Here is a 21,621-nt window from a genome sequence, read left to right on the forward strand (position 1 = left end):
TAATTCACTAGGACATCGCTCGGTATAATCTTTTCTTTGCATGAGACCGAGAGCGTGTAAACAAATGGTTCATGTTTTTCACTCACAGCCCTCGTGTCAATAATGTCTCCTTATCTGAGAGTAGACGTTGATGCAAGTGGTTACTCTACATTAGTGCTCTTCAGGGTATGTAGCTCACTGGCAACTGATGCGATGTGTACGACTGGCTGGCGAGAGCACGATGCTGACGAGGTGGAGGGAGAGTCTCTCTGTGGTCTCACTGGGGTTCACACGCCGCTTGGAAAATTCTCATTTCTTGCCCCGTTAATGGTTTCATTTATCCCGTTTGGCTGCACATGGGAGTCACGTAAACATCCTCTTCCAGAGCCCAGGGAAGAAAAGAGACCGGTAGGGGGAGGGAGTGAAGTGGAGGGGAGAGGGGGGGTTAGAGTGTTTGTGTGACACGGAGACCGAGAGGGAAACAGCCTGAGAGAGGAGCCCGTGTGTTCGTTTCACCTCCTAATCAGTTGTGTGCCAGAGGGATCCGTCATCGACTGCAGCAGCGGAGGCAAGTGGAAAAGCGAGAGAAAGAAGATAGTAGATTTCAGCTTCGGCTGTAATTTTTATCCCATCACCATCTGACAGTTTGAGCATCAAACAAGTACGTATCAGCTTATGTGATTGCAGTGCTCAGAAAATAGAGCAATTGTATTTTATTCTCAGCGTTTGAAGCTGTGGAGATCAGATAATCTAATGGTGTGTTTCATTTGTGCATTTAGGAGGAGAGTCAGATGAACAGTAGTTGGGGGTGTTTTATTATCGCATTGATATAAACACGCATGTGGGACGATATTTATTGCCAACTTTAGACATTTATTACATTCCCTCCCGAGACTGTGATGAAATTTCACACAGCATCATTAACTGCTTCATGTAATGTTCTTTTTCCTAAATGTCAATGGTTGGTTTAATTGCACAGGAGAGATTGTTTATCTTAAAGTGCATAAGACGCACAATATCTCAGTTTAACAATGTGTATATTTATAACTTTGAATATTGCCCAGGGTTTCATTCTGTGCTGTGGTCACTTCAACCTCTTTAGTTCAAAGCAGTCTTGCCTTTTTAGCTCCGTCTTGCAATCTTTTAAATGTATAAAGTATTCTCCTCAGAGGGAAAATATGGCTGTGAGGCACAGAGTTGCTTTCTTTGCGCTGCTCCACATGCATGACTACAGCAGCTGCTTTCATGATTCTGCCTTTACACCGATGACAGCTCGATTTCTGCTAGTGAAAGAAATGTTACTGAGCTTCAACAGACAAAATACACCTTTCCAGATAAACTGCGATGTAACGTGTGAATCCTTGCTTTTCATTATTAATTAAACCCGGTTGATTGATTGCCGTCAAAGATGGTTCTGCTGCAGAGATAGTTAGCTCACATTCATCTTTACAGGCTGATTCATAAACCCAGGATCGTGCGTCTGGCACGGAAACCTTTGTCTGAACTGTGCTCACATGTGCTCCGATGCAAAAGTGGAACACACATAGAGACGTGCTGGGCTCTGATCACTTCTCCTGAGAGGCTCTTCTTGCCCCAGTTTCTATCTCTGAAGCAGACAACGTGTTTTGGGGAACGAGAACGGCAGCTGGAAAATGGATGCGGGGAAACACACGTGCTCGATGCAACAGCCCTCACCGCCCGGCCGCCGCGTGCGAACGAGCTGCCGCACAGATTTTACAGTTGACCGGCTTTAACGAGCTGCTGCAGCCTGTCCATCACATCTGTCCATACCTTGAGAGACCTGACAGTCAGACAACCACACTACACCAGGCATCTGGATCCCGCGAGGCAAACAAAAGGAGCTCGCTGTGATTTTTTTGTACTATCGCTCGAGCTATTTTTAGACACATCTGTGATTTAGCATATTCTCAGTGTGAGAGGTATTTTAATAAAGCGTGGCGCTGAGAATGAGGAGAAAGTGCTTTTTTGCAAATCAGTTGTCAACACAGAAAGGGATGGTTGCATTGGCACATTTAAGATGGAAGCAAATGACAAGCAAACAAACAAGAGAAGGACATCTGCTGCAGAGACCTGAGTTTATGACAGGGATGGTGACAGGTAATCAAACACAGACAGGCGGCTCACCAATAGATTGCACCCCGACACTCGAGGCTATGTGCAGCAGTCTGGATCGAATCACTGATGGGCATAGAAATATGATGATACATCACCTGATAGCTACACAACACGCCCTCTGTCTCTGCTAAAGCGCTTCAAACACTGCAGCAAGATTTTCATCTGCAAGTTCACTCAGCTAAGCTGTTTTGAAGGGACGTGAACTTCAGCGAGGAGGCAAAAGTCTTTAAAACTTACGTTCAGTTTAAACTGCTGCTGACCTGCTTCCTTGGGAATCACATGAGGTCGTTGAAAGAGGCTGCGAACGTGTGGTTGCTGGGAGACGGCTGGAGGTGGATTATGAAATTCATCCATCGACTTGTGTAACGATTGTTAATGTCAGTTGTGGGTGAGGTGTGGGGCGGGGGGAAGAAGAAGGTTAAGCATTCCGGGGCAAATTCAGATATGGTCTTTCTGCACTGTCGCACAGTGTCCACGTTTTGACACTGAATGGTTTAATCCGTCTTCGTCATATGTTGCCTCCTTCACGGCCGCCGTATTACCAGGATTGCACTCTGGTCTAAATATCCCCCCTTCATCTCTCGGCTTAATGGCAGATGACAGAAATGGACACTCCTCTCGCCACCCCTTGCAACATCCAGATATGTGAGGTGACCTGCGACTCCTTCCGCATCATGTGGGACATGACCCCCGAGGACAGTGCCAGGGCGACGCACTTCTTCATTGACCTGAGCCGCAAAGAGAGCCGGGACCCCAACCGCTTCAAACACAGGGTACATCTGACGCTGCACCACGTGTACCTTCCTCCACCCTGGATATATCTGTCCATCCCGTCTGTGTTCATATTACACATTCACAGTCAACCTTCAATATAGGGTTGGCGAAGAAGTCCAACTTTTACTGTGTGCGCTTTTGAAGTAGTAGCACACCTAACAAATGAGACAGGAAAACCTACGTTTTGCTGAGGTCCAGCCGGGTGAGCAGATGGGTTTGATATTCTGCACCAGACTGAACACAGAAAACAGTGGTTGCGCCCTTTAAGTCACTCCTAATACAGGCGAAATATGAAAAAGCAGTGCTGTCAACAGCTTCAGGCCAGTGACTCACTTGTACAACGCTTCGTCTCAAAAGGGACAAAAACTGACAAATTCATCCGCAGCACATAACATTTTTTTATTACAACAAATACGTGTAACCTGTGTCTTTTTTAATAAATATGTGTGTCAGGGACTATTTGTATCAAGCAGTGAAAAGAGATGCTTACTATAGCATTTAGCTACTAGCTACTTCCCCTCCGCAGTCCCTATAAGGAGCAGCAATAACATGTTTTATGTGTTATATAGATGTGTATGTTTGCTCATTTGTTTTTATCAATTGAAGCATCATTGTACAAGTCTGTGCGTTCCAGATTGCAATATTCTTTTAATGGATATTCATGATCCCCAGTGGAGGACGAATAAGGATTTTAAATTTCCATCTAGTTGAATCAGGTCAATTCATTTATGAACACATATCAGAATAAAACCAGCTTAACGTCAGCATGTTGTACGGTCAAGGCAGGCGTACATCTGGGTGAGAGTTGTTACTGAAATCAAAATATACTCTCTCTCTCCCTCTCTGATGCACAAAGTGGCGCAAACAAACGTGCATCAGAGATGTTGTCATGGATATGTGGGCCACTGAGACTTTGGTAATTAGCTGCACTTCTCAGAGGTCCGAAACAAAGCTCCTGATTTGATCAGATGTATCCTAGTTACCGCAGCCCGGGCTTGAAGTGAAATATAATGTTACGAAGGCCGACTTCACAGAGATGAGCGCTTGACTAAACAACACAATTTACATTTGTTTTTAAATGTAAATGAAGCACACGGGGGCCTGTTAGCCTTGCATCCTGTCCCCGGTGTCAACGCGTTCCTTCCCTCGTCCTCAAGGATGTGCCGACCAAACTGGTGGCCAAGGCTGTCCCTCTACCCATGGCCGTGCGGGGCCACTGGTTCCTCAGCCCGCGGACAATGTACTGTGTTGCCGTCCAGACTGCAGTCCGACAGGCAGACGGGGACTACCTGGTCTCAGAGTGGAGTCAGGTGGTGGAGTTCTGCACGGGGGGTATGAGCTAACACGCCTGTAATGCTGTACAGTAACAATAGAGTATTGTTTAGAGTATGAGAGTGTTACTCAATGTAATACAAAACGAATGTTCCGTGCACATCTTATGCAGATTATGCCATGGAACACCTGCAGCAGCTTCTCGACAAGGCCAAGGGCTCTGCGGTGAGGCTGCTAAAGTTCTCTGTGTTCTATCGCAACCAGCACCCGGAGTACTTCGACTACGTCAGGTCAGTGTCGCATTCTACGTTCTTAATTGCATATGGAACCACTCTTAAGTTTGTACGGTTGGCTGGAAGCAGGATGCATTTTTGTCCTAGCTGAGCTCAAAGTGACAAAGCGAGGCGAAGCATCTGGCTCCGTTACTCGATCGGCCTTTCACCAAAAAACAAGGCGACCGGATGCCACCTCGCTGTGCCACCGAGGCTCCAGGGAGTTGCTACGCCAGTTGTCGCCGGTCAAGACCTTCCCCCGCTGTGTTTTACACATCGCTTTGATCTGGTTAAAGGCAAAGTGTGTAGAAAGTTGCGGGCGCCTAGCTGGTCTCTAGAGGCAAGGCAAAGTCAGGCAAAGTACCTTCCAGTCATCATGCTCAGCTAAGTCGACATCTCGCTCTATAGCTTCATAAGCTTACAGAGGGATATTGAATTTTCCCCAAATGTAAAGTGTAATCCTCCTATTTTTTTGTCTCCTTATCTCGGATTAGTAAGGAATGTGGAGGCCTGATGCGTCCAGCCCTGAAAGACATCAGTGGGAGTCATGGTTCTCCCATCAACGGCAAACTACAGGGAGTCTTCTTCAGCTGCAACACAGAGTTCGATACGGGCCTCCCTCCCAGAGACTCCCCTTACGGCCCCTTGCGTTTCCAGATCCCAGCGGGACACCTGCTGAACCCCAACATCTCCCTGTACTTTGCAGACTTCTACTGCATGTACACGGCCTACCACTACGTGGTGCTGGTGCTGGCCCCCGTCGGCTCAGAGGGAGACACCTTCTGTCGCACTCGCCTCCCGATGCTGGACTTGGCCTCCAACCCTTTCCTGACGTACGCCGCCCCCCAGAGGCCGGGGGAGGAGCCTCTGTACTGCCACGCCAGCGATGTAATCCTCGAGGTGCTTTTCACCGAGCCGGTTCCCTTGGATCGGGGCAGCGTGGAGCAGATCAGCGGGCACCACCAGCTTATGAGCCTGACAACGGCCAACGCCAAGAAAGACCCCAGCTGCAAAGTGTGCAACATCAGCGTGGGACGCTGAGTGAGACGTGGCACAGCCCGGGGGACTGTGTGAGCATGCAATGTTATTAAAAAGACAGCGTAGCGAAGGAGCAACCATTTGAGACCGTCGTGTGTAGGTCAGAACACATTGGAAAGAGCCAATGTGTGCATGCTGCTACCCCTCCTCCCTCATGCCTGGACTAGAGTAGTGAGTATTAAAAAGAAGGCTTAACACGATGTGCATCCCAGACCTTCATCCCGTTCACAGCTGGATATGTTAAACATTCTTCCACGGCTGCTGTGCAAAACATAATCGAAGACACGATAGGCTTTAGACGGCTAGAAAAGACCTGCTCCCTAAAACATGACTGGTCTTAACAAATATTTTGCTCCATTACCCCTAAAAAAATACCAGCCAAATGTTCTTTATCCATTAAAAAAAACTACTTTTCAGCGTTTCTGCCAAATTCTTCTTAAAAAGCTCATTGTACAATTATGATTTGTAAATTGTTCCTCAATGTCTAAATTCCACAACCTGCTGAAAAATATGCATTGAGGGGTTAGAAGGAAAGCAGGGCGTTAAGAGGAAGGTTGCATCACAGAATTCTCTTCAATCAGCATCTGACAGGAAGCCTCTGCTCTGCAAACAGCGCTGAGCTAAGATTAGCTTCAGTGTCTGTTTGTCGCTGCCCAATAATCTCTGACCTAAATGGAAATCCGTGAAATGCATAGAGTGAAAGGGATCCCGTCCCCGGTGCACAGCAGTAATACACTGACGAGTGGGACAAGAGAGAGTGCACTGGAAATACCTATTTGAAACTGAATGGGAGACAAAACCAGGAAAGAGAAAGTGAATGCGACGATCCGTTTTAAAGATGTATTTAATGGGGTGGATATTTATGGAAAACAAAATTCAAAAATATAATAAAAGTACATTCCCCCTTATGTTTACCCAGGACCATTGTTGTCTAGCTGGCGTAAGTCACGACCTTTTACTCGGATTCTTCCCGCTACTGAGGTGTGAGCTCACGCACACGTCAATGCTGTAATTCCGTCCGCCGTTATTGTCCCAGAAAGGCTCCCTGTGGCCTCCCGGCAAATAACTTAAACAGAATTCTATCCTCCTTTTGGCATCTAGCACTTTGGGAACGGCCAAGTCGAATTCGAAGACGTCCGTCTGAGGCCCTCCGAAGCGCTCCTGCATGTGCGCACAGGTCACGTCTCTGTAGCTCTGCCACGAGTCAAAAGTGATCCGTACTCGCACTTCCTTCTGAAAACAGTTATTCCTGACTCGCACGGTACCACGAAGGGCCTGTTCAGTAACGCTGCAGTTCTCCAGGATAACCATGCGCTCTGCCAGCTTGGCGCGAAAGGCCCGGAAGTCAGCGGAAGGCTGCGGGAAGCCCAGTTTGAGCCGCGTTCCTGGGCAGCAGGTGCTGACGGTGCAGCTGTAGCCTTCCTCTGTCATGCGCCCCAAACCCTGCAGCGACGGCAGCGGGTCGAGGTCGGGCCGCTCCTCTGCGTCAGAAAACACCCGCACGGCAGTTAAGGGCAACCCCCGCGAGTCAGCGAAAACAACGCGTCTGTTCTCGATTGGGAGCCGAACATCATCGCCACCGTCGTCGTCGTCGTCGTACAGGTCGTCGTAGGGAGATGGGGGAGCGCCGGGCGGAGAGGCGCGGCCCGGGATGCCAGAAGATGGCTGATCTGGAAGTGAAGGACGGATGCAAGGGCGCTGGGGCTTCAGAATGGGAACCCACACATAAGGACACAGTTGTCTACGTTGGTTCAAGCAGAGCCGGACAGCAATCTCTGCAAGTCCTGCTGAGCGGGCCATCGACCCGAGGCCCGCCGCCGGGAGGAGACTAGCGACACAGAAACGCTGTTTTCAAATTAAGACTGCTGCTGTTGTAATTAGTGCAATTGTGCTGTTATTAATGAGGCGCATTGAAGAGGGGACACTCAAAATCTGATACTAATTACGACTTGTGCTATTTTGTATTTTTGAATAAGGGACACAAAGGTAAAGCGCTCCAATCACGACACACTCAGTTTGCTTACGTTGTACTCGACATCTCCGTGTTGGTATTTGCCGTTGAGTGATTGAACGTCTAGAAAATAGAAAAAAAATTGATGTAGTGGATTGGTAAAGATTGCAATGTTCTACATTGTTCAATACATAAAAAAAGACAAAATCTCGTATATGTTTTTAAATGTTACTTACAAACTCCAATAAGCAGCAAGCTGTTGTCTGACTTGTCAGTCATCCCGTCCCAGGACCCTATTTATACTAAGTGAAAATACCATGTTGTGTACTCCACCTTCTCTGCTCTGCTGACCAATCAGCTACGTATCCTGCTTTTGTCTAATGCTGTTTCACACCCGGTTACGGTTCAGATTTCAGATCACATACGGCAACATTCAACCTAAATGCCACATCTATTCTTATGATCTGTTAAAATGTCAAGACAAATTTGTAATATACGGTCTCTGTATTTTCAACTGACTTGGCGTTGGAGCACATACAGATCTACGTTACCCTGCATTGTGGAAACTATTCCAGTCATCCGAGGCTCTATTCTTGGACTTGTCCAGGGGGGGGACTGCAAAACGACTCCGCACGCCAGTCACCCAACTGAGGAAGCTGTTCAACTTCAATCCAAGTACGTGTGCACATATTGAGTTACAAAAAAATGTACCACACAGGGTGACATTCTGAGGACTGAGGAATTGGTAAGAACGGCTGATATTGCTGGAGATTGTGCCGAAAGATGAATGATGTGAAGAAATAATGCTGGGCGCTGCATTTAAGAAATAATAAAATAAATGCTTTTGTAAACCTCCAATTATTTACAAGTTTATTTATTTTTCTCAAAAACACATTTGCAAGGTTTAAAAGAACATGTGAATAGTAGTACTACTAACTAAAGTATTCTAAATGCTTGTCTGTATGTTGGTTAGTTCATCAAGCGTCCCCAGTATAATACTGTTCTGAATCTCTCAATATTAATGGTTTGCAGGCTTCTGAAGTCTGTTGATGCGTGGTTTGATTTAGTTCGATCCCCCTCAGTCCCTTATTATTTCCAAAGACCGGGCAATTAGTGCGAGGGCAAACAATGAGCACTGATTGCTCCCGTTGAACGCCTTACGTAACAAAGCTATTACAACAATTACGTCTCAGAGAGGACGACGCTCCATGTGTCCTTTTAGGGTAAAAATGAAAAGAAACACATGGACTAAAAAGGAACGTTCAACTTTAAATGGAGAGATGTACAGAGGTTATCAGAACAGCAACAGGATTTATATCATCTATAATGACAGAAATTTATATTCATTTCAGTGTGATGATCAAAGGAAATAATGCACAACCTGAGTTGATGTGCTAAATGCTGACAGTTCACCTTCACCATGTTGTTACTGAGCAGCAGAGGGAAAAATAAGACCAATAACCCGGCTAAAGTAACAAGTATTGAGCAGGTTAGTTGCTACATGATAAAACACCACAGCACAGAAAACACTGCTTTGGTGCACAGGGTCACCAAGCCCCTCCCACCTCATATTTGGGGCTATTTCAGAGTTACACGTCTTGAAGATCTGGTGCAACAAATGTCCATGCTTGTGTCCCACGAGTTCGGCCTTAATCCTGACAACAGTCAGAAAGATTAGTGCAAATCCAGATGTAATCTCTGCCGGTTAATGTGCACCTTTTTAATTACCGCTTTGTTACAAAAATAGGCCATTGCCCATTTTCTGAGCTCCTGGAGCCCAAAACGTCCACACCAACAGACAGACCTGCGACAGGGAGAAGAACATTGTGTTAATGGTAGAACACTGTTAAGCGCAGCTCAGTGAAATGAAGAATCGGCCACATTTAAAAACTTTTTTCTTCCATAATATGTTGCTACGAGACAATGAACAACACAATAAAAACATGGAGCTAAAAATAAATCCAGAGGTCACTGCAAAGCAGTATCTTATGTAAGATCTGCAGGAATGAAATAGCAGATAAAAGCGCCAGAGGGTGTGAAGGGCAGTTTTGAGTTAATGCGAACGATGGCACAGTCAAACTAACTCACTGTTACTTACCTCGACGTTCAGATCAACTGCACGGCTCCACTCGAGACCAGCGGCGCTACGGCTCGGTAGCGCATTAGATGCTGGGAGCCCTCTTCCAGATCTACCACATACTCTCTGATAGCAAAGACAGAGTGGAGATAACGTCAGTTGTTGTTGTTGTTGTTGTTTTCGGTATTTATGCAAAAAACAAATTTATTGTGGGAATGTAACATCGCCACCTGGTGGTCTTTTTAAAAAGAAAAAATAAACTGTACCTCTGATCATCGGATTCAGGCTCAACCATGATGTTTTCCTGTCTCTCCTTCACTCGAAGGAACACGAAGGAGTCCAGGCAGGGCTCGGGGACTGCGATTACAGTAGACCACAGGGAGTTAGTGTGTCGGCCAGTGGGCACGTCAGAGCAAATGCCGGCTCCTGACAGCACATGCTACTGGAAGAAGCTTAAGCAAATTACTTCAGACAAAAGAAATATAAAAAGGAGATCACACAAAGATAATAACAGCGAGACTTCACCTGCTTTGAGCATATCCACGGCCTGCAGGTTGGGGGGCATGCGCTTCAGTGCTATGGCCTTCAGGTAGGTTTCTGTGTTGGCGTAGTACCTGCGTGCCACATGGCGCTTTTAACCCATTAAGCGTCACAGTAAGGGCAGAAGGAACCAACGGCTCTGACGCCGCACGCGACGATACTCACTCTTTGGCAAAAGCAAACTCCTCTGGCGAGAGCAGCGACGGGTCTCCCTCACCCCGAGACTTCTCTCTCTCCAGGACATGCGGGAAGAACTTTTCGATCTGCACACACGGGGAACAAAGTTCAGGCAATTACGACAACAGGCTAGGAGGGAAATGAGAGCTTTTCATTTGTAATATTATATCGTTGACCATGCAGACCTTCTGCAGACGAGCTCGCAGGTAGCTGCTGAGCACGAAGCGAATGCGGTCGATTTCCATGCGGTGGACGCTGGCCTTCATGTCGCCTTTCTTCACGCGCTGCAGGTTTTCTTCCTGTTGGGAGGAAAAGATCAGGAGACTGTAAGAAATAAACATTTTCCCTCATCGTGGGTGGCCTACGGCGACCAGAAAAGGCAATGATTTGCCATATGAACATTCTATCATTTGATTATTAACTGGATTTGATATATGGATGACAACAGTTAAATGTTGTAATGACGCTCTGATGGAGCGTTGTCTTCTTCATGCAGTGAATGACAACAAGTGAGCATGGACCAAAGCTGTTGCCTAGCAATGCAATAGCATTCAATACGGATTCGACCTGACACATAATCTCATCAGATCACACATATGATGGACAATTTTTACTATTTCTAGTACGACGTAAACAACAAAACCTCCACTCCAAAACAGAGGCAGTATTCTGTTTGTTGTTGTTACTTATCTAGACGCAGGTTGAGTTACCATGTGACTCAGCTGCTCCATCGCGCACTCCACCACCTCCGACTTGTTCTCCAGGAGCTCCGGTGAGAACTTCTCGTTCAGCCAAGCCTGCGAGGGACACAAGACGGACGCAGCTGTGAGGACACGGCGCACCTCCTAACGATGTAGGATTAACGGGGCGGGGGGGGTTCACGTCATCTCACTTCTTCCAGTTTGCCTATCAGCTCCGCCGGGGTCATGACCTCCTCCTGAGTTTCATCTTGGTGGACGTCGCTGCCGTCATCAGACAAAGCGTCCGACATAGTTTTTTTCCCCAAGTGAGATGGAATAAGATGAAAAAGAGCTTAACCGACACGTTAAATCTCTGTTGAAGTTTTAAATTTTACGCGACTCAAACGGAAGGTTGGAAAAGTTGCCCGAATAGAAACCCACTAAAAGTTGACGATACAGCAGCGCACATTTCCTGCAGGAACTCCTTGTTTATTCGCGCCACTGCGGCTGTTCTCGCGAGAGTTGTATTTTTGGAACTATTTCCCCGAGTCTGGTCTGTAAGGCAAAGCTCCTCGCAGGCTGTGTGATGTGAACGCCGATGAAGGTTTAAGGAGAACAATGGACGAGCTTTACACATTCAAATGATTTACTTCACAGACAGCAGAGCTGCACGTTTCAAACGTGGTCATCGGGGTCAGTTTCTGGAGGTGTCGGATTTTAACAGCGTAAAGTAGTGATTCCTGTAAGTATTAATTCAGGGTTTAACAAACTGTGTAATTAAAAAAAGTAGTATTATGTTGAGCTGTTTGGAATATGCCCCACATATACAGTCTATTTTGAAACCATAATTATAAGACAAATTCTATTTTCAAGGAATTCTAATTTGAATAAAACATATCTATATCTGAGGATCACAGTATCCCCTCCACCCACACGGAATAAAATATTTCTCCCCAATCAAGACACCGATTTCTTACAGAACTTCCTAGAATCAAGTCTCTCGTCTTTGTCACCCATGTGCATCTCTACGTGGATTTGAAAAAATTACATCATCTGCTTGGTTTGTTCCAGCTGTCTTGTTTCAAACCATGTTGGCCTACAGCCAAAACTCATTTGTCCGATTTCCTCTTTTTCTTCCTCCTCATTGCTCTTGCCTCAGAATTCATTGGTATTGTCCCTTCAGTGACGTTGAATATTGCACAGTCCCTGACAGCTTCCTTTGAGCTACTTGTGCTGTACCATTGCCACAGCTACTGCGGTTATGCCCTTAAGAAAAGGTCACAAAACGTCATGAAGTTAAATTCAGGGAGAATGCATTTTGGGCTGTATGACTCCATAGATATATTCCTTTACAAGTACATAGACAGATTAAGAAAATAAATAAAACATATTATACAATGAATAATCAAATAAAAATGTGCAATATGAGTCGTCCAGCTGCCACTGGAGGTTGAGAGCGATTGTCCAGGATGGCTTTGAGTTTGACTCTTGAGTTTGTTGGCATCTCCAGTCCTGATGCCAGCAGCCCAGCAAAGAAGAGGGCGCTGCCACTCGCTTACTCGGTTAAAAGGTCAGTTCCCTGGTGTTTAAAAAGCTGTGCACAAAAAAACATGAAAAACATGCTTGTTCTGACTATTTTTCCACCAATATTTATAGTCCAGTTTTTTATTTTCCAATTCTTCTTTACGATAAGTTAATTTGTTCCTGCATGATGAAAAAAAAAAAAAACGCAGACCATGACACTAATGATATCAGTCTCTAATAAACCAGGCGACCAATTCCAAATCCACACATACGATAAAAAAAATCGTTAACTCTTAGAAACAACATTTTTATTTAAATTATTCAGGGAACGGTGAAATACTTTGATACGTATAATCAAAAACCAAAGGACCATACATTTTTAAAATACATTTGTAATGTTTATTTGTGTAATTTCTCTGACCATTTCTGTTTAATACATTAACATGACATGAGATCTGCTTATAACATCTTTGAAAAATATCTATATAATAATATAAATGGTACATATAATATTTATAAAGAAACATGTTTTTCCAACAGACTCCCCAATACAGTACAAGAAGGTAATTTGCTTTAAAACAACACTGCAACAACGGTGAATTTGTTCAATTTAGCTGGTTATTTTGTTTTTGAGTGCAGCTATTGACAATTTGGCATTGAATAAGCGCTGCGGCTTATTGTTTAGCATTTAATCAAACTACAGCAATAGAAAACACATCCATTCAACGAGTACATTTTGCACAGTGCTGCTCAGAGATAAAGAAAACTATGCATCAGTTTGAAGCCTGATTAAACCCGCTGCGATCCTATAAATACTGTATCTCATCACCCATCACAGCTGTGACTAAATTTCCCTTCTGCGTAGTTCGGTTTTGGCCTCTGCAGGTCTACACAGTCATAAAGATAATTATCTTACAATAACTCGCTGACCACCGGGGGATGTTTGCCACGTCACCTAAATATCTATGTGCTGCATGCTTAAGCCCTGTTCAAAAACACAAGTAGTGCTTCGCCAAAATAACTATGAGCAATCGCCAAGGAGGCCAACGCGCCCAGCGGCTGATGCAGCGTTATTATTCAAGACTAGAGTTGAAATACAAAGAATCACATCTTTTGAGGGTAGAGGGGATGCATTGCAGGCAGCGCATATGCAGTTTGGGGATGCAGCAGAGGGATGTAGTTGGGGTACGGGTAAACGGCGGACCCCCTCAGAGCGGCGTGGACTGGGCCCATCGGGACGTGTCTGTACAGTAGCTGAGATTGAGGTAGTCTCATCCTGCCGGGGAGAAAAGCAGGATGCAACAGGGGTTGGTGTCGAGGGTCCCTCCCGGATTTGTCGTAGCACGACGCCGGCAGGCTGGCGCTGGAATGGGCCAGGCCGTGGTGAGCGGGGGGAACCTTCTGTTGCATTGTCCTGTGTTTCTCCCTCCTCTCCGTGTGATAAAGCCACGGCGCCAGGCCGTGAAGCTTCTTTGCGCCGGTCAGAGACTCGTCGCGCTGCGTCGACCTGCCCTGCAGGGTGGCGTGAGCCGGTCGGATGGGAGCGGGACGCAGAAGCTGCACAGATTTTGGAATGATTTTGGTGAAACTGGAGGTGGACGTCGGGGCCCAATCTATTCTCACCACGGGAGAGGAGAATGGCGGCAAAGGTTGGCTGATATATCTGTCGCTCCCTTTTTGGATTAGCTTCCAGTCTTTATGCTGGACCTTGATGGAGTCTGCGCATTGGGAGCTGATATCTTTATACTGTCCCGCAGGGTCTCTGGATATCTGACGAAAGCTCTCAGGCTTCCTGTCTTCACTACAGCCGGGTGAATTCTTCACACAGCTCTTAGAGTTTTGGGAAAGTTCAGAGCCCAATGCAGCATCACGTACGCCTGCTTCCGGACCGTTCTCTGATGAATCGGAGTAGGGGGAAGGGCTGCGTGAAGAGGAAGGGGATGAAGGCACAGGGGAGCTGTCGGTGGACTCACAGTTCCGTCTGGAAGAATACCGGGCCGGAGGCTGGGAGCACTGGATGACGGACGGCCTTTCCTTGTCCTCAGCGTGAGGCGCAAGCGGCAAATTGAGGCTCGCCTGAGCCATCCGCTTCTTTTTCTCGAGAGGAGAAATGACCTCTGCGGCGGCAGACGGGAGAGCAGCGCTCCAGGGGCCGGGTGCGGGCGCCTGGACGAGGTGGGCGAAGGCCGAAGGGCAAAGTGCGGTAGCGGCTCTGTCCGGGCGCTGAGCGTCAGAGGCGGCGGCCCAGAGAACGGGGTGAGAATGCATCCCCGTTTCAGCTTGGCAGACGGCCTCTGGACTTCTCTTTGCCAGAATCTACGACATAATACAGGAGATGTTTTAGGACACACATGGGCTCGTACAGATGCCACTCTATTTGAGGCCTTTTCCTAAATGAAGTGCGTTACCTCCGTCTCTGAGTCCATCTCTCTATCCGACTGAGTCCCTTTTCTCTTCTTCTCAGCCTTGGTGACCTTGCGCTCCAAAATCCTCTTGTGCTCCAAAATCCTCTTGTATAACTTCCGGGGTTTGCTCGGAGGCAGAGGTCTGTCCTCCTCCCCTTTTATTTGTCTTTCAAAGGGCAGCACCAGCCTAAACAAAACACGTCTGGTTATGAGTCGGCCCGTTTCCAGAACTTGTCTTCTAGTTGACGTAGTGCATGATTTGACAAGATGAAACTCACTTCTCATAGTGTCTGCGGGTGCAAGTAGCAGCGCTGGTGCTACCCGGACTTCCTCCCAGCTCATCGTACACTTTCTTCCAAAGACGCCGTGCTGTCACCTGTTGGGTAACACACACTGTGAGGAAATGTGCATGTGGAGCAACACGTGGAATGGTCACAATAACCGTAGTTTAATTTCCTCTCCTTGGGTTAAATGACAAGTCGGCTGGCTGTCACAGATACACCGAGTGACGGCGGCGGGGAGGGTCCGCCCCGTTTAGAGCCCCAGCCCTGCTCTCGTACCATTCCAACGCTCACATCTTGTCCAACGGTTTCATTATCAAAGACAGCAGAGCAACGAGAGCTCGAGAGCTGAATGTCCTCCAGTGCGGTGAAAACCACAATGTTACAGCGCCTGACCTTTAGCTTATTTTCCACTTAGATACCTGTTGAGTAAAATAAGGAACTTGTACTCACTGAGTTATAGCCCCCGAGTTTCTCAACAGCTTTGTAGATCCTCCAAAGATTAACTGAGGAAAAACACACACATGAGAACTTCATATTTAACCAGATGCCATATGAATTTTGTGTTCATTGAACAACCAGCGCAGTGCTAGTAAACACTCACTTTGCTTGAAGCCCAGATGTGGGATCCTTTCTATAGGTGTACCTCTGTCCTTCATGTAAGAGTGCAGACTTGATACAAAGGCCTTCTCCTCCATCTGCACCAGCTTGGGCCTCGCTTTTTCTTCACATTCAGTCATGGAGTCATAGAGGATCTCGACGGCAGAGGGAGAAGCCTAGTGTGGAGGAAAACAGGTGCTCAAGGGAAAAAGATGCCAAATGTTTCGCACTGAAAATCAAGTCGTTGCAGTTCGGCTTCCCCCACTCCCTTTAGCTCACCTAACACCACCTTGTATCCCATCTGCTGCACCTACTCTCCTCAGTGCCCAAACCTCTGTCTCCCTCACACTCGCTGCCTGTCGGCCGGATTCCCTCGTCTCGCCCCCCCCCCGGACAACCAGCTTCCCCTGGGAGTCAGACCCAAGGCTGTACTGGCCATTGTTGTCCTGTGAGAATAAAAGCCCGGCTGAACGAACGCATCGTTGTTCTGTGTTGCACCTCCTGGGTTTCGCGCCGCCCGTCGCACGAGTAAACGCTCAACGTCACGCGCTCCACTGCACTGATATTGAAACCTGTTTTGACAAAGATGGGAAACAAGACACGCAGCGTCTCATGGGGTGCAAATGTTGAAATGAAACACCAAAATCAGAGAGTAGGGTTCTACCGCTACTTTCAGTAGATAACCGCTACATTTCCTGTCTGCAGAGAAAGCAGCAGACTTGTGGGGTTTTTGGTCTACAGTCGCTGGTATCGCAAATGTCACTTTGAAAAATAAACATAAAGCCAAAAGAAGGTGTAGCACGTTAAAGTGTTGTAAACAAACTGTGAATAAATATGCAGCTTTTTAATGTCTACGTAATAATTGTCTGCTTGATTGCTGTGTTTGTTCAGAACTAGAACTAGTTTCATCAACGGTGAAAATACCAAGAAATTAGGCGCATCTACTACCCAGAATTTAAGTTGTCAAGAAATTGACAATGTCACTATTTGTGGTTTTCAAAAAAGGAGAAATGAAACAGTAAAGACAAGCAAAATAAAATCAACCGTTAGAAGGGTTTAGAGAAGGGAAGTAAAGATGTAAGAAGTATTATGAAGAGAAACTGTTGATACAGTGTCGGTATTTTTAAAAAGTCAACCTTATTGTTTTTGATGCGCACAGTTTGTGATATAAATAAAGTCGTCCGTTTCTCACTGCAACACTTCTGTTATTTCACGCCAATATTTAAATGTGAAATCTCACATTTGCGTATTGACCAATTTCAATATATCGAATGACAAAATAAGCCACAATGGACAGTGTCTCTGTTTTACTTTGAATCAGCACAAGAAGAAGCAGCTTTATTTCTCCAGCCGTCATCGTTCAACAAATAAGCTCAACGTGGTTTCATATTGAATAAAGTTCCTCCATGTGGTTCCTGGTTCCGAGAAACAGGCCTCGAGAGTGAGTAATATCGAAGGTGCAGGCCTCTAACCAAGATCGCCCCGACTGAGTCACAGTTCAGCGGCTCCACAACGCCGTTCCCAGCCACCACTTCTAACTTTCCACTTCTGCATCACCTGCTTCTCCCACTGCATCTTTTAGGTACTTGGTCTTGAAACAGGGAGAGGGTAGTGTGTGTGTGTGTGGGTTGAAATTGCTAAATTCTGCCTGCGATCTTACGTAAAGATTCTCTGGTATTTAGTAACTTTCAAGTTGCTGTTTTTCAGGTCTGATCCACAGCATTCTTTGCACGAATCCACTCGCTCTGGACTCTCAATCAACACAGCGGAGCGTGAATATCATTGAGAAACCTGCAGTTGATTTCCACTTGATACATTTTTTTTTTTTTGGAAATCTGCGTGGGTTGATGTTGATGTCAGCGTGTCGACGTGTGACTGTCGCAATGATTGTCGGTGGCGTGCTGTATCGATGCTATCGGCAGGCCACACAAACCACCGTGCTTTCAACTAACATCAGCCTCGGAAATTTTGTGAGCTAATTTGTGTTTCTCATATTATACAGCTCATTTCACTTACCAGAACACTGGCTTATGAGGGACCTCCGGAGGTTTCTGTATGTGCAATGAGAATATTGTGGTGTGTCTTAGGGGGGTGAGATGTGCGTGCGTTTCATGACCCTCTCAGGACGCAAAGCACAATCGCTTTGTTACTCATTTCCCAATCAGCCAGAGATGAAACCACTGTACTATCAGCACTTGCAAAAAAAAAAAATTCCACTATCTCAAATTCAAAAAGAAAAAAGGAAATGAAAACACAGCTCACTCTGAGCAGTCATGTCTGTAGTCTCTGATTAACTGTAACTGATGGAAATTGCCCAGACTGCTGCCAGAAGGCCAACCGACATTCAAGCCGCGGTGACTGAGGTTAGTACCTGGTTCTCCGTCCCCTGGTTCTCCGTCCCCTGGTTCTCCGTCCCCGGCTCCTCGGCGATGACTGCTGCTTGTTGTGACGTCTCGCCCTGGTCCTCTTGAGCTTCATGAGACATGCGGCAAGGGACAAGACGTTTAGCATTTCACCCCAAAAGAGCAGAGTGAATTCTGTTTTAAAGAACCAGTCAGGGAAGCAAGCACCTAAAAGAAATGCTCCACTTTGCAGAAAACTCTAAACAGGTTAAAACACATCTTTGATGAAGGAAATTATGACATTCGAGAGTCACTACGGCCGCGTGTGTGTGGTCGCTTCATAAAAATGTACGTGATGGTCAGATGATTGATCAGCAGGAGACTGTGGAACATATTGTCAACGGAGTGTGATATAAAACCACAGTTTGCGAAACCACTTCCTGCCCATGCAGACGGCGCACACAATTCACTGTATGATATTGTAAGACATTAACTACAATTATTGTCAAAGATGAGACAGTCTGAGTCAATAAGCTGCAAAATCTGTAAAAAAAACAAGTCCTATACTTGATATTGTTGAAAACCATTGCACATGACATTACTGCATGCATTGCTACGGGAACATGAGACATTGAGAAGCACTCTGCATGTATTCTCATGCCGTGTTGATACAATTCATGAGGGACCACAGGCAATGAAATGTTGTTCTTCACAAACCAAACGTCGTGTAGCCCTTCACCCACAGTGATAAGACGTTTGTGCAAAACCAATATGCTTCTCTTTTGAGATCACTTATTTCCTGTGCTGTGGCTTGAACTTTAAATTCTGCTTTCAGGAGCCTGAAACTGCTGCATTTCATGTATTGATATTTCTGTTGTATTGGATCATTTATCCTGCAATTTTTGAACAGGTGCTTTTCATTTTACGGTTTTGTTTCTTTACCAATTAACAAATGTGTTTACTGAGTTTTTGTGATGGATTCATAATGAATTCTTGTTTCCTGGCAGCATATTGTTTTCTACATCAAATTAGATGGTTTCTTACACAAATGAACGTATTCACAGTACATCTGCAAAAAAGACCTGACACATTTTTCCATAAATTGTTTAAATATGGTATTTCATGTTATAAAGTATTGATATTTATCAATATACTGTACATATCTAAAGCTATACAATATTGAACTCAATGCAGTAACTACATGAAATTGAACGACAAACATGAAACGACAAACATAAAAGTCCTTCTCACCCATTTCCAGAAGTTGTCTTCTAGTCTCTGGCTTGACTGAGTTTCTGACAGTAATTCATGCGGCGTCCTCTTCACTTCACACCACAAAACAGGAAGGTGTCTCCACAAAACAGTTTCATTGGTTGTACTGTTTGTCGTGCAGCAAATGAGTCTGGGAAATTGAGTTTTTTTTTCTTTGTCTCCAGTTTCAACAGAATCGCAGGCAATAACGTAGTTTATTACTTATTTCTAGGTAAATAAACACACGGAAATTAGGTTTGTGTAGGCTTCTAATGTTGGACCAACACCCAGAGTTAGACTGGACTCAAATCCCCCAAAATAGCTGAATTTGAGGAAGTGAAAGAAAGATTCAACTATTGCACAGATGAAGCTTTAGTGTGAAAATGTATGACATTCCACTTCCACACATATACACCCTCAACAAATGTATTTTAGGTGTGTATTCTCAGAGGAAACTGCCACGGTACTTATTTATTTATTCTAAACAGTTTGTTAAACAATGAACATGATTAAAAACAATTGAAGACATTAGTTTAATAATGTGATAATAAACTTGCAATGGTAGAAACATCTCCTGCCGTCAAAAGTATCTTCTGATTGCACTGCAAGCTGCTGGTTAATCTTTACGTAATTAATTGAGCGCATACATTTTAGTTGCTATTAAATGCATCCGATTATTTGAAATTAAATAGATCCAAGTGTTCAACCCTGACAAAAGAGTGAGGTAGTTGATTAAACTGAAACCGAAATATAAAAATGTTGCCTGCAATGGCATCAATATTAAAAGCACTTTAAAGTAGAGACACACAAACCTGCAGTTTTGCATCATTAGAGCTAAAAGCTGAGTGAACTCATTCTCTCGCTTAGGAAAATGAGAATTTTGAATTTTTGGAATGATTTCTTCAGGGGTTAAAGACCTTACCTTTTAAGGAAGACGAAAGGACCTTCCTCTTTAAAATGTTTCCTACTGCCCGCTGACTGAAAGATATTGGCTAAAAATAAAATGCGAGGAGAATGCAGAAGCAGCTACTTCCAAGTAGAGATGAGTGGTACTAAAACCATCAGCTATTTCTCCTCTCCCGGTTACGAGTCAGTGGGTCAAGGAGTGAATTTCAAGATTTTATCTTCCTTACGGCCGTGTGAAAAGTTGATTTCCTACTGATTAAATGCTTGATTAAACAAGACAGTTGCTCTAGTTTTTTTCCAACATTTCTGGTATTTTCTCATGTCACCAGAAACGCCGTATTTTATGTGCATTTTCCTTCGTCAGCCCCACGTTCGATGAAATGACCCGATTTTGTCTAAATAACGTCGAGGGGAGACGATGCTTCGCTCGACATAATCCACGTATCGTGTCTTGATCTGTTTGAAAGGGGATGCCCTCTTTCCCCCATCTGCTGCGGATAGAGTATGACATTTCAAAATGATTAACATTTAAATGTCAAAATAACCAAATATCTACAAGCTCTCCAAATCTCAGAAGGGATTTTTTTTGGGGGGGGTGTTTTGCTTTTTCAGATGAACTATGCGCGTTGCAAAAATTAAAAAGAGGGATATTAAACCTTTTTGTTGCTATATAAACACAAGATCTAGATAAACATTAGAATAAAATATACCATCTTAGATATTAGATAATTAACAGGGGGGAAAATGAGCTAATGCAGATATCTTTTATTTTATGTCCCACACACATTATTTACACATTCAATTGTGAATGTTTTGCAGAGCTAGCTGCAGTGATCTCCTGCAGCCAACAACAAACGTGGAACGATGTGCAAAAACATGAGTTTTAACATGAGAAAATCCCCTGCTATTCATTTCATACTTTCACTGAGACAAACAAAAGGTAGCGCTGAGGGCAGAACGCTGTGGAGAGAATATTGAGAATTCAACACACTGAAGATTTTCTGTCTGAAGTGAGTCACCATCCCGAGAACAATACAAATGTTTAAGTGGTGCGTATAATTCCAGCCGCGGTGAGAAACGGCCACCAGACGAGTGAGGTTTTAGAATATATTTGTTTAAAGAGGCAAAGCACAAGCTCAAGTAATCGTTAGAGATTAAAGGTTCATATTTTATCGTTCAGGCATCGGGTTTCTAGAGGGGGAAGGTTGATTCATTCAGCAACTAGTTGAGGCCGACTGAATTTGAAACTGAGGGAAGTATTTTTCCGACTGTGTCCAAATGCATGACATTCGATTAAAAGGACAACTTTAGTGAAACAATCAAAACAAGGTGAATTTCAGCTTGTTCCTTCTTAAGTAATATTTGGACAAAAGGATTAGAAATGGTTAGCAGATATTTAACACTCTGAAAACTCAA

General features: G+C 45.0%; 4 protein-coding genes across 6 annotated transcripts; 1 reads left to right on the top strand and 3 right to left on the bottom strand.

The window, feature by feature from the left end:
- Positions 1-290: 290 nt before the first annotated feature.
- Positions 291-8,280, top strand: phyhip (phytanoyl-CoA 2-hydroxylase interacting protein). The gene is made up of 5 exons (XM_040195954.2): positions 291-640; positions 2,712-2,888; positions 4,047-4,221; positions 4,334-4,451; positions 4,928-8,280. The coding sequence occupies exons 2-5, from the start codon at positions 2,712-2,714 to the stop codon at positions 5,472-5,474; spliced, it is 1,017 nt and encodes a 338-aa protein (XP_040051888.1). The 5' UTR covers positions 291-640; the 3' UTR covers positions 5,475-8,280.
- ppp1r3c2b (protein phosphatase 1 regulatory subunit 3C2, duplicate b) lies at positions 6,298-7,794 on the bottom strand. 2 transcript variants are annotated; one of them, XM_040195955.2, is made up of 3 exons: positions 7,659-7,794; positions 7,496-7,545; positions 6,298-7,299 (listed from the first exon to the last, which is right to left on the bottom strand). In XM_040195955.2, exons 2-3 carry the CDS (start codon positions 7,507-7,509, stop codon positions 6,417-6,419), a joined length of 897 nt encoding a protein of 298 aa, XP_040051889.1. In that variant the 5' UTR covers positions 7,510-7,545; positions 7,659-7,794; the 3' UTR covers positions 6,298-6,416. The 2 variants fall into 2 exon arrangements, with proteins under 2 accessions (XP_040051889.1, XP_077942962.1); XM_078086836.1 differs by having other exon boundaries at positions 6,298-7,316.
- Positions 8,281-11,414, bottom strand: gins4 (GINS complex subunit 4 (Sld5 homolog)). Its single transcript, XM_040195956.2, has 8 exons — positions 11,109-11,414; positions 10,927-11,013; positions 10,402-10,515; positions 10,205-10,302; positions 10,025-10,113; positions 9,766-9,856; positions 9,521-9,625; positions 8,281-9,226 (listed from the first exon to the last, which is right to left on the bottom strand). The coding sequence occupies exons 1-7, from the start codon at positions 11,205-11,207 to the stop codon at positions 9,529-9,531; spliced, it is 675 nt and encodes a 224-aa protein (XP_040051890.1). The 5' UTR covers positions 11,208-11,414; the 3' UTR covers positions 8,281-9,226; positions 9,521-9,528.
- Positions 11,415-12,711: 1,297 nt separating this feature from the next.
- Positions 12,712-19,432, bottom strand: arid5a (AT-rich interactive domain 5A). 2 transcript variants are annotated; one of them, XM_040196482.2, is made up of 7 exons: positions 19,300-19,432; positions 18,078-18,178; positions 15,711-15,882; positions 15,560-15,612; positions 15,104-15,201; positions 14,829-15,012; positions 12,712-14,736 (listed from the first exon to the last, which is right to left on the bottom strand). In XM_040196482.2, exons 1-7 carry the CDS (start codon positions 19,301-19,303, stop codon positions 13,525-13,527), a joined length of 1,824 nt encoding a protein of 607 aa, XP_040052416.2. In that variant the 5' UTR covers positions 19,304-19,432; the 3' UTR covers positions 12,712-13,524. The 2 variants fall into 2 exon arrangements, with proteins under 2 accessions (XP_040052416.2, XP_040052415.2); XM_040196481.2 differs by having other exon boundaries at positions 14,829-15,027.
- Positions 19,433-21,621: the final 2,189 nt, after the last annotated feature.

The sequence above is a fragment of the Gasterosteus aculeatus genome, chromosome 13 (assembly GCF_964276395.1).
Source record: "Gasterosteus aculeatus chromosome 13, fGasAcu3.hap1.1, whole genome shotgun sequence".
NCBI lineage: Eukaryota > Metazoa > Chordata > Actinopteri > Perciformes > Gasterosteidae > Gasterosteus > Gasterosteus aculeatus.

What these genes read in the sequence shown, in the direction of transcription:
- phyhip (XM_040195954.2), top strand. Translation starts at nt 2,712, where the DNA reads ATGACAGAAATGGACACTCCTCTCGCCACCCCTTGCAACATCCAGATA. An exon ending in GGTGGAGTTCTGCACGGGGG is followed by an intron (nt 4,222 to 4,333) that starts GTATGAGCTAAC and finishes CATCTTATGCAG; the next exon opens with ATTATGCCATGGAACACCTG. An exon ending in GAGTACTTCGACTACGTCAG is followed by an intron (nt 4,452 to 4,927) that starts GTCAGTGTCGCA and finishes ATCTCGGATTAG; the next exon opens with TAAGGAATGTGGAGGCCTGA.
- ppp1r3c2b (XM_078086836.1), bottom strand. Translation starts at nt 7,701, where the DNA reads ATGACTGACAAGTCAGACAACAGCTTGCTGCTTATTGGAGTTT. An exon ending in CTTGCTGCTTATTGGAGTTT is followed by an intron (nt 7,546 to 7,658) that starts GTAAGTAACATT and finishes TCTATTTTCTAG; the next exon opens with ACGTTCAATCACTCAACGGC. An exon ending in ACGGAGATGTCGAGTACAAC is followed by an intron (nt 7,317 to 7,495) that starts GTAAGCAAACTG and finishes ATTTGAAAACAG; the next exon opens with CGTTTCTGTGTCGCTAGTCT.
- gins4 (XM_040195956.2), bottom strand. Translation starts at nt 11,207, where the DNA reads ATGTCGGACGCTTTGTCTGATGACGGCAGCGACGTCCACCAAGATGAA. An exon ending in TGCGAGCTCGTCTGCAGAAG is followed by an intron (nt 10,303 to 10,401) that starts GTCTGCATGGTC and finishes CCGTGTGTGCAG; the next exon opens with ATCGAAAAGTTCTTCCCGCA. An exon ending in GAGTTTGCTTTTGCCAAAGA is followed by an intron (nt 10,114 to 10,204) that starts GTGAGTATCGTC and finishes TGTGGCACGCAG; the next exon opens with GTACTACGCCAACACAGAAA.
- arid5a (XM_040196481.2), bottom strand. An exon ending in ACCCGCAGACACTATGAGAA is followed by an intron (nt 15,028 to 15,103) that starts GTGAGTTTCATC and finishes ACTCATAACCAG; the next exon opens with ACGTGTTTTGTTTAGGCTGG. An exon ending in AGATGGACTCAGAGACGGAG is followed by an intron (nt 14,737 to 14,828) that starts GTAACGCACTTC and finishes ATTATGTCGTAG; the next exon opens with ATTCTGGCAAAGAGAAGTCC.